The 16,981-nt window shown below is 37.2% G+C and overlaps 1 protein-coding gene across 1 annotated transcript in view; it reads left to right on the top strand.

Annotated features, from left to right (window-relative positions):
• The window catches only part of NCOA1 (nuclear receptor coactivator 1), a 218,178-nt gene that overhangs the window by 137,814 nt on the left and 63,383 nt on the right, over window positions 1–16,981 (top strand). Inside the window, exons 7-10 of the mRNA XM_010840686.1 lie at window positions 6,270–6,476; window positions 8,363–8,542; window positions 9,823–9,918; window positions 14,488–14,628. Of these exons, the coding sequence (XP_010838988.1) occupies window positions 6,270–6,476; window positions 8,363–8,542; window positions 9,823–9,918; window positions 14,488–14,628 (624 nt within the window). The remainder of the gene's footprint in view (window positions 1–6,269; window positions 6,477–8,362; window positions 8,543–9,822; window positions 9,919–14,487; window positions 14,629–16,981) is intronic.

A 16,981-nucleotide genomic window follows, 5' to 3' on the forward strand; every position in this document is an offset into this window, starting at 1 on the left:
CAGGTCATGTCTGACTCTTTGAGACCCCATGGACTGCAGCACACCAGGCTTCCCTATCCATTACCAACTGCCAGAGCTTACTCAAACTCATGTCCATTGAGTCGGTGATGCCATCCAACCATCTCATCCTCTCTTGTCCCCTTGTTCTCCTGCCTTCAATCTTTCCCAGCATCAGGGTCTTTTTTTATGAATCAGTTTGTCACATCAGGTAGCCAAAGTATTGGAGCTTTAGCTTCAGCATCAGTCCTTCCAATGAATACTCAGGACTGATTTCCTTTAGGATTGACTGGTTTGATCTCCTTGCAGTCCAAGGGACTCAAGAGTCTACTCCAGCACCATTGTTCAAAAGCTGTTTTCTTTATGGTCCAACTCGCACATCCATACATGACTACTGGAAAAACCATAGCTTTGACTCTCTTTCTTTATCTGCCTCTTCAGTGTTAGCTTCCCCCAGGTTCTTTTGGCTCTTTTCCTTTTGTTTTTTATTCTGTACACATTTCCTGGACCGTTTTATCAATATCTATATCTTTGTCTATATGATGTTTTCATATGTGTGTATGTCTGTTAAGATACCAATGAGGGCTTTCTGATTTGAAACAGCAGACACCAATTCTGACTAAGTTAAGCAGATGTGGGCTTTCCTCATAGCTCAGCTGGTAAAGAATCTGCCTGCAATGTGGGAGACCTAGGTTTGATCCCTGGGTTGGGAATATCCCCTTGAGAAGGGAAAGGCTATGCACTCCAGTATTCTGGCCTGGAGAATTCCATGGACTGCATAGTCCATGGGGTTGCAAAGAGTCCAACACGACTAAGCGACTTTCACTTTCACTTAACCAAATGTGAATTCATTGGGATGCTATTTTGATACACAGAACCATGCTTAGAAATAAGGTGAAACTAAGGCATCTTGGTCTTCCTTGGTAGCTTAGTTGGTAAAGATTCCACATGCCATGCAAGAGACCTGGGTTCAATCCCTGGGTTGGGAAGATTGCCCTGCAGAAGGAAATGACATCCCATTCCAATATTCTTGCCTGGAAAACCCCATGGTCAGAGGAGCCTGGTGAACTACAGTCTAATGGGTTCAAAAAAGACTTGGACACAACCTAGAAACTAAATCATCAAGGCATCTTAAGGAGGCTAGAAAGCAGGAACTATACAAATGGTCTCTTTGAAAGACCCTTCTGGACAGTGCCCTGCTGCCAGAATGAATGTGTTCTAGCCATGCACATTCTGATGATAATTCTTCTCAAGGTTCACATTTAGGGAGGAAGTTTCCCAATGGCCTGAGTAAGAATCCCATGAGACTTTATTAAATGGGGAAGAAGTAACTCCTCAAAGGAAATCAGACATTCTCTGAAAGAGGAAAAGGTAATTATAGTTAAAAACAAATAAGCAAAAACCAAATGATACGATATGTACCTGTAAGTCACACAGGTATATCTTTAGCCCAGATCTCTCTTCACAGCTTCCCTTTCATTATATCCTATTGCCTTTTCAGCCTATTTCAGGATATTTCTCCATCAGAAAGTTCCTCAGTCATTTCAAAATATAACATTCCTAAAGCTAAATTTATAATCGATCCCCTCATTGCCTAATTTTTTTAAAAAGTCAAAAAATTTAAAACTTGGTTTTTTCCCCCCTTGAGTCCCCTTTGTCTAGGAAAGGCACCTATCTACCGGATCCCTGAAGTCATTAATGAAGGATCACCCCTTGTGCTTGTTTCCACAGCTGCTAGAGGTCCCCAGATGCTGTTTGTTCTGCATTTGTAGATTTCTCTTCTGTCACTTCCACTGCCATTGCCTTGATCCAGGCTCGCATTTGACCTGGAGTATCACAATAGTATTGCAGTTTGTCTGCCTACTTCCAGTCTACATGCCACACCCACTGCCAGAAGGATCTTTGTTAAAGCAGATCATGTCACTCTCCTGCTTAAAAACACTACTTTCAAAATAATCCCCATGGCTTTTTTGGGGGGAGGGGGGAGGTAATGGTGCTTTACTTTGAAGCTTTAAAAAAAAATAACTTTTTATTGTTAAGTATAACACAGATATGACAAGTGTGTACAAGGTGATTTTTTTTTTTAACCTCTGAGCTGTTTCCTCTGTTTGAATGTTCTTTCCACCTCTTGTCCCCCCGAGTTATTGCTCACGTGTCATTGAGCCTCCTCCCAGGAAACTTTACCCACAACAGCCATTCCTTTGCCCAATTGGGATCTGTGCGTAACCTTTTTGAACGCCTCTATTGTACTACACTGTGACTATGTGTACTTGTCTTTTTCCCTCAGAGACTATAAAATTGTTGAGAATGTGTGTTTTATTCCCAGAACTTTGTCCAGTGACTGACACTTAGTGATACTCAGGGAATCTTGTGTAATCATTTAAAGTGAGGGCTCTGTGAGAAGCCCTGGCCAGTGCAAACCTGCGTTGAGACCCAGGGTGGTCCTCTTCAAAGGCTGATATCCTGGGAAGAAAGAAAAACTTTTCCAGCTGATGATGCCATACTGAATGGAGTGGCATTTGTTATCATCCCCTGTGTGTAGCTCAGTGTCAGCCCAGCTGTGAGAACTTGGAGAAATAGGAAGATGCCTTCCCAGCAGCATACTTGGAAATTAATTATATGCACAACACATGAAGGAAACTTGTAGAATAAGAACAAATATTAGCAGGTTATATTAATTAGATACACTTTTAGAAATTAAAAATGTTTATATATTATAGGAATAGTTTCAAAGGATTCCTTGAAATGTTACCAATCTCTTGGGAATAGGATTTTGGCAGATCTTATACTATATACTTAATTGTCATATTTTTAAAAATTTCAAGTATATATTTTATTTTAATTTAGAAAACAAACAAACAAACAAAAAAACACACATTTCCAGCCCAGGATAGTCTGTCTGCATCTCAGGAGAAGGTCAGCAGGACATCTCTGCAGCCATGGGGTAGCCTTTGTCAACCTGTTTTCCAAGCCAGTCTTTTCTGGGGAAGCTCAAAAGAAACATGATGCCCCAGACGTCTTAGAGGAAACGATGAGTCCATGTAACCGAGGCCAAGCAGGGACCTGGTGAAAGTTCTGTATTCCCTGTAAGGCTGACCAACTGCATATTCCAGAGGCCAGCTACTAGAATAACTTCCCAGCTTGGCAGTGAGTTCAGGTGCAGTCAATGGGAGAGCCTGGAGAAGTCCCAGAAAGTGTGAAAATAGGAGCCTGCAGGGACTACAGACCTATTGCAAGGAAGGAGAACTTTTAAGTCCTTAGGGTTTCACAAATGCCTTAAAAATAATTGCACTGTGTAGTCCAGGTGAATCTCTCTGGACCTTGCTAGTGCTTAAGGTTAGTCTGCACACCACCCCTGTGCCCACGACTGGCCAGTCTTCAGAGTGGGCAGAGATGACCCCAAGAGTGGGTCTCAGTCTCTCCCAGCCCCGCTGCAGACAAAGGGTAATAACTTCCGGACCTAGAGACAAATATGGAGAGTGAAAAAAGCAAGGGAGAAGCTGACTGACTGAAGTTAGACAGGGTCGCTAGGGAGGCAGTGTCCTAGAAGGACACCCTGAAAGCTAGATAGAAAAATAAGAAAGTGGTGATTTGGAAGCTGAGTAGTGTGTCCCTTGGAAATGATCGCCATGAAACAGCCAGGGTTTTTTACTTGCCTGCTTTGTATCTCAGTCCTGTTTCTTGCTCTGAGATACTTTGTTGTATCTGTGCATGCATGTGTGCTCAGTTGTGTCCGATTCTCTGTGACCCCTTGGACCATAGGCCTCCAGGCTCCTCTCTCCATGGAATTTTTCAGGCAAGAATTCTGGAGTGGGTTGGCATTTCCTCCTCCAGGGGATCTTTCTTCAATCCTTTTGATCCAAGTATTGAACCTGCGTCTTCTGCACTGCCTGCATTGGCAGGCAGGTTCTTTATCACTGTGCCTTCTGCGAAGCCCAAACTGTTTTTTATTAAACTCTTTTAAGAGGCCAAAAAGAAAAAAAAAAAAGTTAAATTATATTTACACTGATTCAATTAATGGCTATGAACATTTTAAAAAATCTTTTAGATCTTCTAAGAAAATGATATGTTTGTATTTCAGTTATCCCTATTTTCACATAAACTTTAAGAAAAAATACATATATTGATCACCTGTTATGATCTACTCTGATCTAATCTATAGCTACTCTGACTTTAAGAAAACAATTGGATATGAGAGTGCCTTCTTGTGCTCATCTAAATCCAAAATAGATTAGTGAAAGGTTTGTCTAGTGTTGAGGTTTTTAGATTATTAATCACATCCCTTTCCTCTTCACCTTATGAACTAAGTGAAAAATAGTCACAACAGTCAGGTGGAGTAAAAATAGTTTTATTTCTTTTTGTTCTTGTTAAAGAAGATATTAGCAGTATTTTTCATGAGAACAATGCTGTGCTTCATTATTTTTTAAAATCTTGATTGAATGCTTTGGAATGCAGTGATTTTAAGATGTAGTTTGAAGTTCAGTTTATTTGAATATTTGGCTTAAAAAATCACCTGAAAATTCAAGACACCTCATAAAAATGAGATAGATATAAATGGAAAAATGTATCATTGGATGAGTCTCTGAGTCACGTTACTCATTTTGAAATCCTACCTACCAATTATGTAAGTTTTTCTTCAAATTTCATTTTTTTTTTTTTTTTTGGCCACACTCTGCAGCTTGAGGCATCTTCATCAAGGCTTGAACCCAGGCCCCAGCAGTGAAAGTGCTGAGTCTTAACCACTGGACCGCCAAGGAATTCCCTAAATTCCATTTTTAAAAAAAATCTCAAATAGTGATTCTCCAAATTAATCAGAAGGTGTTGCCTTTTCCTTTTTTAAGAAATGGGTTTTTAAAGCCCACCAAACCTGGAAGACTTGAGCGGTGAAAAGGTTTTGTTTCTAAATGTTTAAACTGAGAAGATAATTTTTATAAGTGATTTACATCATTTTCAGCAACAAAATGATAACTGTGGTAACATTTCAAAACATTCATTTTCACATACTGTCTCTATAATGTGTCTTTTTGAAAGCAGTTTATTTTCATTGTTAAAATTTCATCTTTACCCTGAAGGAACAAAATTAAGTGTGTATATTATTTGGAAAATGCCTGCTGGGTAGGGTATTATCATTACCACACATCATCATAGAAAAGGTCAGCAAACTTGGGACACTTACCTTTTTTAAAAAAAGAAAAATGAGTAGCTCATCAACATTGTTAGCTTTGTTAAGTCTTTTGGCACAAATCAAACCAGCAAATCATGTGTAATACCAAGGGTGGTTATGTCTTGTTACAAAATTGTGTAATAATGTTCTGCTTTTTAAAGGACTTGTTTTTGTTGCTTTTGTACATTCTATAGCAAGTAAACTGCAACATGTTGCAATAAACAGAAGGATTATAAATAAGGTACCACTGTCATCTTCTCCATTCTGGATCCTCTCTTAGATTCTGATATGGACTGAGTGAGGCACCAGGGTGATGATATGTTAATAAAGCTTAATATCTTCCTTATGTTTTAGATTTCACTATAAATAGAGATTCTGACTTTTTTTCCACACCTCTGTGGATATTATGTTCCCCTTGGGACATGTACATCTTCTTTTGGAGCTCCTGGGCTCCATCTCTGTGCATAGAAAGCCCTCTGTGATTTGGCTCCTGTCCACCTCTCCAGACTCACTGCCTGTCTTGTGCCATGTGCTCCAGCAGCTCCAAACTGCTTTTCTGTTCCATTATGTTCCATGCTCTCTCCTCTGCCTAGAATGTTCTTCCCTCATTCCTCTTCCCCTCCTCTGCTGTGCCTTTTATAACTCAGATCAGGGCCTGTAAGGAGCCTTTCTCTGCCTCCCACCTTGACCCCAAATAAGCATCCTTCTTTATACTCACAGAATAGCCTGTGTTTGTCTTTCATACTGCATTTCTCACTGGCATTTTATTAGGCTTATGTCTCTCCACTGTACCACAGGTTCCTTGAGGGTAGACACCAGGTCTTAACCCACAGTTTAGAGATGTTTATGACTGAATGGGTCAGTCACTTACTTCACATTACTGCCATAAAATTTCTTTCTAAGGAAGAAGTTTGACATATTCATTCATGCCTACATGAAACATAAGTGTACAGTCTGTTTTAAAATCCTGTTCCCTCCACAGAGAACATGCAATATTAAATCTTCTATTCAGTACCCTTTTTTTAAACTTGACACATACTTCCAATCCGTTTTTCAATAGAGAAACATATTTGAGTATTTTTCTTGTCTCTTTTAACCTCATAACCTCTTAATCCTTTTTTTTTTTTTTCTTTACAGGCTTTGGATGGATTTTTCTTTGTTGTGAACTGTGAAGGGAGGATTGTATTTGTGTCAGAAAATGTGACCAGCTACTTGGGTTACAATCAGGAGGAATTAATGAATACCAGTGTCTACAGCATACTGCATGTGGGTGATCATGCAGAATTTGTGAAGAATCTGCTACCAAAATCACTAGGTAAAAGGAATGTGTTTTTTTAAAAGAATATGAGCTCTCTATAGCTTCCCCTCAATAAAGTATAATTATTATTATGTTTATAATATATGGTAGTATTCTATGTCATACATACTTTAAATATTTTAAAATTTAATTTCAGCCTGAGATTAAATCTGAAGGAGGAACATCATCAAATAGCTGATAGAGAACATTCCTTTTATCCTCTTCCTCTAGATTTTGCCATAATTCTGTGACAGAGTTAGGAAGCAGAACAGTTAGTCGTCTTACCACAAGAAGCTTCTGCTTGGAATTCCTTTTGTTTTGAATTTTAATTATGTCTAAGGAAGAGACAAATATATGTAATTTATCCTACCACCTTGCTCAGAGAAAAGAAAAAAGGAAGGAGGGAGGAAAGAATAGTGTTCATATTACATACTTATTAAAATGAACATTTTTTGATGTAAGTGGTTTCAACTCATGGGTTCCAAGCATGGTTGGAGCTCCATCCAATGGTTGGATAGGCTGTTCAGTGCCAGAGGAGGCTAGCTGAGAGGATAGATAGACTTCTAGCCTGTGTTCTGTTCACTAAGCCATGTACCTGCTCCTTAACCTGTAGGTACTCCAGAAGTTGGGAGGAGAGTCTTGGCTAGAAATCCTGTATAACTAAATCAGACATGAAAAATAAAATGTTATCCATAGCTCTTTATTTTCTGTGTTGTTCACTTGATGAAATGGAAGTGTTATTTCTTCTTTGAAAAGATAGTATGTGTTTACTGGGAGCCTGAAATGATTGTTACTATTAAAATCACTAGTTTCAAGGGGTTATCAAGGGGTCTTAATGTGGAGTGTGAGTGACTTGAGAGACAATATAGTGGATTCCTTTATTTTAAAGATGAGGCAAAGATTAAGTTATTAACCCAAACCTCACAACTAGTTTGAAGAACCAAGACTCATTACTCCAGTATAGGTTTGTTTCCGTGATTTCCTCTAACTGTTGTAGAGTGATGAGATAGTAAAAAAGAAGGAGATTCAACAGCAAGGCTATGGTAAGAAAACTGTTGGGAATGGTGAGAGAACACCCTGAAAAACCCTGTCTGTCACCATGGCTTGAATATAATATTGTAACTGGGAAGTGACTCGCTACACAGTGATTCTCACTTGACATGTATAAATATCTGCTCTACAATGGAATTCAGTTTTCTTACACTGAATCCAGTAACATTTCTGTTTTAACAATCATTTTAATGAAGTAAAATGATTATCTGCTATATTTAAGGTGTTGTAGCATGCAGATTGTACAAATAAAATAAAGAGCAAGAAAAAATGATTTAAAAAAACCAAGGTTGGTCTCTGTCTATTCTAAATTTTTTTTTGAGTGACAGGCTCATTTGAAAAACTTTGATTCCTCCAACCAGAAGGAGGAACATACAACATACTCTCAAGCCATCCCTGAAGCATACATGCCTTCCAGGTTAAAATTCTCACTTATTAACAGACCTATGATTGTCAATCTTTTTTTTTTTCCAATGCCAGAGTATAGCAGGAAGCAAGTGAAAAAGCGTATTAACTAACTGCTGTAAAATTCTGAGCAAAAAAGCAAGAAGCTATTAATTTTTAATTTTGTCTTTATCTGTTAACGAATTAGGGTATTTGTAAGGCCTTATCTTTGAGGGTGGAAATCCTATACAGTTCCTTGCAAGTTTTACATTTCTCTAATTGGTAAAAGGATTAAATTTGCAAAGGAAGGTAAGTCTCTTTTTGCCTCAGGATAGTGTTAGATCTGAAGGGGTCTGTCTTTTAATCTGAGTGTCTAATTAAGCAGATGAGTAAAGGTGTGTCATTTGTATCTTCAGAGTTTGTACCTTTTCATCTCCTTCACAGGCGTATAATCAATTTTTCTTTCACAGTGAATGGAGTTCCTTGGCCTCAAGAAGCAACACGCCGAAACAGCCATACCTTTAACTGCAGGATGCTAATTCACCGTCCAGATGAGCCTGGCCCCGAGAACCAGGAAGCTTGCCAGCGGTATGAAGTGATGCAGTGTTTCACTGTGTCACAGCCGAAATCGATTCAGGAGGATGGAGAAGGTAAAACAGAGGGTGGTTTTAAGGTGTTCGATTGCTTTTCCTGTGGTTTTAGAAACAGAGAGGAAATTGATTATAAACTGCCTTCTTCAGATAATATTTTTGGTTACTATATTATATATCTTAGTGGCTCTTCAATTTGCTATATACTTCTTAATACTTAAGAAAAAAATTGTTAACATCTAGAACTACCCCCCTTTAAAAGACCCCCAAATTCTCAGTTGTAGCTGACATTCCCACTAAAATGTCACATTCAAACCAACTTGCTGCCTAGAAATAAGAGCTGTAACTCACTGCTGCCAGTTGGAAATGCACCAGATGCAGCAGGCTGTTGAACAGCTCTGATTTTCAGAAAGTTTCAAGCTTAGTGTGTACGGAACACTGGAGAATAGAGCTAGCACTTTTGAGGCCATACAAGGTAATTTATAAGGAGAAAGCTTATGAGCAGATGAAAACACAGATGAAGCTCTAATAGGAATAGGGTATGAACATGGTATTAGTTAAATACGTTCCAGTGGATGAGTTTTCCATGCACGCTTAAACTGAACTAAGTTAAGAACACCACAAATTGGTGGAGTAAGGAACAGGGAAGGAAGCTGTGGAGGAGTCAGTCAGATGCAAAAAGGCTTGTCTGTAGTGGGTCCTACCAGGGAAAGGGTACGTCAGCTGGGGACTTTTTACGGAATATATATGCAGGCCTGTCATATGATTCAAATTCATGTTTAGCTGTGTGATACTGTGTGCAGCCTCTCACAAAGATGGAAATGGGACATTCAAAAAACATTACAGGTCCTAAAAACATAAAAGTCTTCTGTCAAGGACAAAATAATGCCTGTTCAGAAACAGTTAAATGTTGTTTTTTTTCATATGATAGTTTGTGATCTGCTCAATGGTTATAGGAATAATCTTTGTAGCCATTAATGAGTATAGGAAATTATGAACCTATATTTTAAAAACCACTGTGTTGCTTGAATCTAGCCAAAACTCCTTCTTCAAATTATTATCTGCCAAGTACTTGAGATGCTTCCGTCTCCTCTAGTTTATGTAAGAACATTCAGTGGGAAGGGGTAATTGATTCCAACTAGACCTCTTTCTGGAGCTGCTAGTGTTTGGTCGCGAGCAATTTTAATTCTGATATTATACTGTTAGATCAGGGTCACTCCAGTATTGTGTCAGATCTTACAACATGTATTGTTTTTACAAAAACTATTAATGGCAGGTAATAGATGTGAACCACTTTCTGTCCTCTTTTTCCTTCAATTTCCCCTTCTTGTTTTGGGCAGATTTCCAGTCATGTTTGATTTGTATTGCACGGCGATTACCTCGGCCTCCAGCTATTACGGGTGTAGAATCCTTTATGACCAAGCAAGATACTACAGGTACTAGCTGCAAAGTTCAGAATGTTCTTTCAGCATTAATGAATGTGACTATCCCCTTAAAACTAATTGTGTCCCTCTCTTCTCTGCTGTTCTGCTGCTGTTCACTAGTCCTCTACAGAAAACATTTCAGATGTGGTCTTGATATTGTGCATTTTAGATAGTGTCGTCATTGTTACGGGAGGGTGCTGGAGAGGAAATTATTTTATAATTGTTCACATATCTCTATTGATTATAAGTTATTTCTTCAAATTCATGAAAAGAAATTGGCAGTGTCAATATATTTGCTTACAAATAGATACAAAAGGGTGCTTTTAATATTGTGCATAAATGTATCTGACTATTTTTTCCTTTATTCTTTTCCTTTAAATGGATTCAGCACATACTGATCGAATGCCTGAAAGTGCCTGTCATATGTATGATTGCTCTGGGTATACATGGTTGAGCAAAAAGCAATGATACGATTACAGATTTGTACTTTTTTGATGGAAAAGATGTAAGCGGTATACGAGAAGCTAATAGGGAGGTCCTTTTTAAAAATCAGCTGGTTAACAGAAAGCTTGTCAAGCTGATACCACACAATTAACCCCCAAAGGATGCCAACTGTGCCAAGTAAGAGTGTTGGAAGGGTGAACTGAGGAAGGGTCATGGTGCAGAATGAGTGCTCCTGATTGAGGAAACAGAGCTGCAGAAAGTTCTAACACAGAGACGTCTGTTAGAACTGAAAGGAGGACAGGAGGCAGCCGCAAAGTGCCTGAAAATAAGCCTTTCTTTTTAAAGACCTACTTCAGATTTGATTTTCAGCAAAAACAAATTGTTACTGTTGTTTAATATAAAGAATTTCTCATATATTGTTTAATATTTTTTTTTTAATTTTTTTATTTTTTAAAAAAACATTTCTTTGGCTGTGCCTCGTGGCATGCTCGGGATCTTAGTTCCCCAACCCATGATCAAGCCTGCACCCCCTGCAGTGGAAGCATGGAGCCTTAGCCACCAGACCACCAGGGAATTCCCCTATATTGTTTAATCCTATCTTCACTTTGTCACATTAGGTTTTCATCAATGAGAATTGTATATGTATCACTCACCACTCTAGTTTTAAAAGATAGATACTACAGATAGGTTTTTATAGCAGACCAAGATTTTAAAAATCATTTCTACTAAATTTTATTCTTTGTGAGCGTTTACTTTTTTGCTTTAACATTGTTTATAAGATCCTCTTACAATATTTATTAATGTTTTAGCCCCAGAAATCTAATATTCCTATGTTGTATGCTTTATTCTTGGGTTTTAAAGATAAACTCCCAACTGCTCTTACTAAAGAGTAGTAGGTGGGGATACATTGGCACAGACAATAGAATACAGCAAAGAGAATATCTGGGAGCTTAGATATACAGCATTTAAGTGTAGTAATGATCAATTTGCATACCTTTCCTTTCCCTTTTTGAGTCTAGCATGTATGTGTTACTTTCTACCAGTGAACAACACTGGAAAAATTTAATAAACCCTTATTGAAAAACCAAAAATATTATTGCATGAAGGAAAAATAGGGTCTGTTAAAAAGATATAGCTGATCTTTTGTGTCAGTAAAACCAAAGAGGGCTTGGGAGATAGAATAAAAACTTGTTGGAAAGGGGTGATGGTTAGTCCACAGAATAAATGTGGAAGACAGGGGAGGCCTAAAAATTATGAGGATAATTTAGGAACAATATAGTTCAGCTTTTCTTCAATTGTATTTCTATAAACTGAATCCTAAATTAGATTGTTTTAAAAAAGACTGTATTTTTCTATAGGAACAATGATATAACTAGTACTTTTGTTTCTGACCAAGGACCCAGCATCTTAATATGCCTGATTTTAGAATAAATCTGTAAAAATTAAAAAGTTCTGAATCATGAAGTAATTATAAATCTAGAGGGAACCTCAGAGATTACAGAATCCAGCCTGTCCATTTTACATATGAAGGAATGGTGACTTTTCCAAAACCAGGCAACTAATTACTGAGAACAGGTATCTTTAGGCCCTAAAATAGGATTCTTTCTTTATATTGTGTTTTCTTCCATCAATGCACTATTAAAAGGGCATTACAGTACTGTACACAGTTACCACACAAAAAATACCAGAGAAAATATAAAGTATAAAGAAAATATAAAGATGCCAAAATAATATGAAGTATTCTTAAAATATAAAATTGGCATTATATCATGGGATTGAGTTAGATAAAAAATCATAAACTAGTTATAAAAAGTATTAGGTATTTAATTCCTTAAAATTTAGCAGTACTTCCAACTCTACATGAAGTGGTTCTTGTCCCTTAAAAAAAATAAGTTTTCTCCCTTAAATGTTGAACAGTGGTTTGGTTGGTTAGTTAAACTTTGCTCTAGCAAGCAGAAGTATTCTAAGTCAGCCTATTTATGATTCCCTCCTAAGATACTCATTACATTACTTATCATTTGTTGCCATTGCTGTTGCTAAGTCCCTTCAGTCGTGTCCGACTCTGTACGACCCCATAGACGGCAGCCCACCAGGCTCACCCCGTCCCTGGGATTCTCCAGGCAAGAACACTGGAATGGGTTGCCATTTCCTCCTCCAATGCATGAAAGTGAAAAGTGAAAGTGAAGTCGCTCAGTCGTGTCCGACTCTTCACGACCCCATGGACTGCAGCCTACCAGGTCTTCCGTCCATGGGATTTTCCAGGCAAGAGTACTGGAGTGGGGTGCCATTGCCTTCTCCATTGCCATTATTGGTAATTTAATTACTTTCTACCCTCCAGTTCTACAATTACAGACTTCCTTGCTCTCATGTGGCCTAATACTGAACTTGAACACATAAGCACACACACAGGCCTCCCTTTGCATTTGAAGATTATATAACAGTGGATTCTCTGCTATAACTAATTCTTAGTCCGTGATGTGATGAGACAAAAACTGAATGACTGAAACTCTTAGGAAGTCCAAAATTATCTATAGTTTCAATCACAGTCTTCACCAGGCTGTCCCCAAACTGTTCTAAAACAACAAGAATTCCCTCATTTAAATTTTGATTTATTTTCTTTCTACATTTATGCCAAGACTTGGGTGACAACCTGATCTGACATACTTGGGTATATTAGATTCTATACCCTGCTTTATAGAGGTCTAATAAAGAGTTTATTTCTAAACAAACCAAGAGAAATATGTAAAGAAGGGATTAGTTAAAGAGGCACAAACAGTACAATAGATTTGAGTTGATTGTGTGAAAAAAGGGAAGATGAAGAAAAGATAACCAGGCATTCACAGAAGAGGAAACTTGAGAGGTGAATAAACATGAAAAATATTCAACCTTATTAATCAGGGAAATACAAAAGTTAGACCATAACCATAAACCAAGCGATGGAGAGGATGTTGGATTAACTCTTATAAAAGTTTCTGGGAGACAGTTTAATATAAAATTGAACATTCATGTAACCTATGACTCAACAGTTCTATTCCTACTTATGTACCTCATGCACTATGGAAAATGTGAAAGATATTCATAGCAGTATTGATTGTAATGACAAAAAACTGGAAACAGCCTAGATTGACAGGAGAATATAAAGACAGAGGGATGTGACAAGTGTGGAGTACACACTTAACAGAATGGTATTGATGATCTTGGTAATATTCAAGTTCTGAAACTGGATGAGGCTTTGTAGGTCTCACCTTAATAATCTAACACACATACACATATATGTATAAGCTAAGCTAAGCTAAGCTAAGTCGCTTCAGTCGTGTCCGACTCTGTGCGACTCCATAGATGGCAGCCCACCAGGCTCCGCCGTCCCTGGGATTCTCCAGGCAAGAATATATTTTCTTATATGAGTACAAGATTTATAGAAAATAAAACTGATCTGAAAAATCACCAACTGGATTAAATGGCCCCCAATTAAGAAATAATTTGCCTGAATTCTTCCATAATCATTCAGGAAACTTATTTAAATGTGATAACAGTATCAAATCACCACTAAATTTTATAAAGCATATGTTCTGTTTGCAGATAGCCTAGCAGATCTTAATGTTCTCACTTATCTTTTTCTGATTTAATTTTTTTTGCCTTCAGTCTTTGTTTACTCTTAAGTGCAATGTTGTCTACAGCTCAAAAGGAGGTAGAAAAGGAAAGACTGGCTTACTTTCTCATAGTCTCTTCACTTAATTACTGGAAATTAATTTAAACCAAAATAATATAGTTCATCTCTGCCTCTCCATCCACAATAAGTCATTAGTATATAGATAGCAGGATCCAAAGAGCAACCCAGAAAAGTTTGACCTACATTAGTATCCACAGCTTTGGGTCTTTATGATATGACTTTAATACTTGATTGGTATTGAATTTTACGATGTGATACAACACACTCCAAGGCCAAAACAATTTTGTATTTTCATGTCACTGATATACTCTGTTACTGTATATAATAAAAATTAATAGTGCTTTTTAGTGCTTTTGTCCATTAAGCATTTGAGAGGCAGCAGAATATTTTTAGATGCATGTTAGTCTTAAAATGTGAATGACATATCCAGAGGCTATCATACATGTAAGCTTTCATTCTTTGTATAGGTAAAATCATCTCTATTGATACTAGTTCCCTGAGAGCTGCTGGCAGAACTGGCTGGGAAGATTTAGTGAGAAAGTGCATTTATGCTTTTTTCCAACCTCAAGGCAGAGAGCCATCTTACGCCAGACAACTATTTCAAGAAGGTAAGGTTTTTTTTCTCTCAGCTATTTTCATTAACTTTGCTCTTTATTAATATTGAATAACATAATACAATCTATGGGTGATAAGTATTTTCTTATCAAGTATTACAAATTAGTTTTTGCAATAATCAGTTTTAGGAAAGGAAGAAATGGGTAAGCAAAGTAATTCATGAGTAGATACTGAATTTTGGGATGCACATTGTAAAGAACAGGGTATCATGTGGTGGTCACTCATTCATTCATTCATTCATTCAGCAGACATGTATCAAGTTCTTCACATACATAGAACACTATATAAGGTGCCAGGGATTCAAGGATGACAAAGCAGGGTTTTGGCTTCTAGGAGCTCAAAATCTATTGTATTGGGAGGATATATGACTGTTTTAAAGATCTCTGTGGCCTGGGCCATAATAATAAAGATAAAACCAAAGAAGAAAAAAATTAATTCTGACTTGAGAATCAGGGATGGCTTTAGAGAGGAAGTGCTATTTTTGTCTAGCTTTTAGAAGATCACTCCAAGCAGAACAGGCATGTCAAAGGGCTTTTAGATAGTACAGATCTATATAATGCATGTAGATCTATACTTCATGACCATTACAGTACCAGTATCTCCTGACTCACATGGGAGTTTCAAGTTAAAATTATGTCATAGAAAATTATTAATTAATAATTGAACAACTGCTATGTCATAGTAAATACTATGGAAATATGAAACAAGCATATTCCCACCCTTAAGGAACTTAACAGTATTTTAGGAAAGATAAGGAAAATTAGCTGAGAGTTAAGGCCAGAAAATTTATAAAGATTCAAAGATAAGGAGTTTTGATATATTTTAAAACATTGTCATGAAATTATGGGAGCCTAATATACCTTTCCCATTGTAATTTATTCTCTAATCTCTAAGTAAATAATTTCTCTGGGAAGAAACTCTTTGTATGGCTACTCCTGAAAACAATTTAAAAAATATTTTTCATTATTCCATCACTTTTCTTAATTTTAACATTTTCCCATTATATTAGGTTTCTTCAGTTTACAAATGATTTTTCATTCATTACGTTTTAGGTCAGGTGCTTCCTAATGGTATGTGAAGGAAGCAGCTTGATTTTTTCTTTTCAGAAAGCCATCTGTATAAATCTCACTAGTCTGTCTACTTCTGGAACAGCTTTGCACAGACTAACGGTTCTTCAATGGACCTCTTACTTTTACCATCCCCAAAGATGGTGTTTCAATGGATATGACCAAGAAGTTCCTCAGGCAATCCTGAAGTACAGTCAAGTTTGGAAACAATTACAGAAAGCAACTATTGCCATCCACTGGTTGCAAACTTTGTGACTCCCTCTATCTATAGCACTTGACTTTTGTGTAAGTAGGAGATTCAGAACACTGCCTACACTTACTCCCTCAAGTGCCAAGGTATATGATTCTCCTGTTTGATTTTTACCTTAACTTTAAGTTAAACCTTCCAAGGCTTACTTAAAAGACTTTTAGTTTTACTTGCCTATAATTTATATACATTATGACCAAGGCAAAGCAGGTCTAGATTATTGTCTCATTGTCCAAATGCCTAGGCTTCCCATAGATGTGATTGAGCCATGGTTTAAAGCAAGTGTTTCTAAACCATTGGAATTCTCTATAAAATAGATTGATTAAAATGTAATAAGTAACTAATCATTAACATATGAAGTAAAGCAATTTAGAGAGAAATGTAAAAAAATATAATTCAACACCTCTTCTCCATTAATCATGTCTTAATGTCCTTTTCTTTTACTTTTTTAAGAAAAAAAAATTTCTCAATAGAAATAACTTTTTTCTTAGAGTTAAATTGCCCAGAATTCACGTGACTCTGACTCTAGTGTTATGGTGATTCTGGACAACTTGCCAAATAGCATTTATAAATTGAATGCATCTTTTTCTTATATGTTGTATTCAGCAGTATCTAACCTGGTAAGAAAAATATGGTCCATGAAACAGTTACATGGGAATCACCTATTAAAGATGTTGACCTACTGAATTAAAATCTCAGGTGAGGGCCCATGTACTTTAAACAAGCTCTGAAGGTGATGCTTAAGTACATCAAGTTGGAGAACTACAGGTCTGCTAAGAATGGAGAGAGATGTAAATAGCCTTTGCATTTTCCTTGCTGCCTTGCTGCCTTTCCACTAGGGATAGTGTAAAGAACTATCAGTAATAGTTCTTTAGTGGCATAGTATTATGCCACTATATCCTTGATTTTCTGTAAAACTTTTAAAATCTAAAACCTCTATCAGTTCAGTTCAGTCACTCAGTTGTGTCTGACTCTTTGCGACCCCATGAATCGCAGCACGCCAGGCCTCCCTGTCCATCGCCAACTCCCAGA

Source organism: Bison bison, unplaced genomic scaffold, assembly GCF_000754665.1.
Source record: "Bison bison bison isolate TAMUID 2011002044 unplaced genomic scaffold, Bison_UMD1.0 scf7180017864145, whole genome shotgun sequence".
NCBI lineage: Eukaryota > Metazoa > Chordata > Mammalia > Artiodactyla > Bovidae > Bison > Bison bison.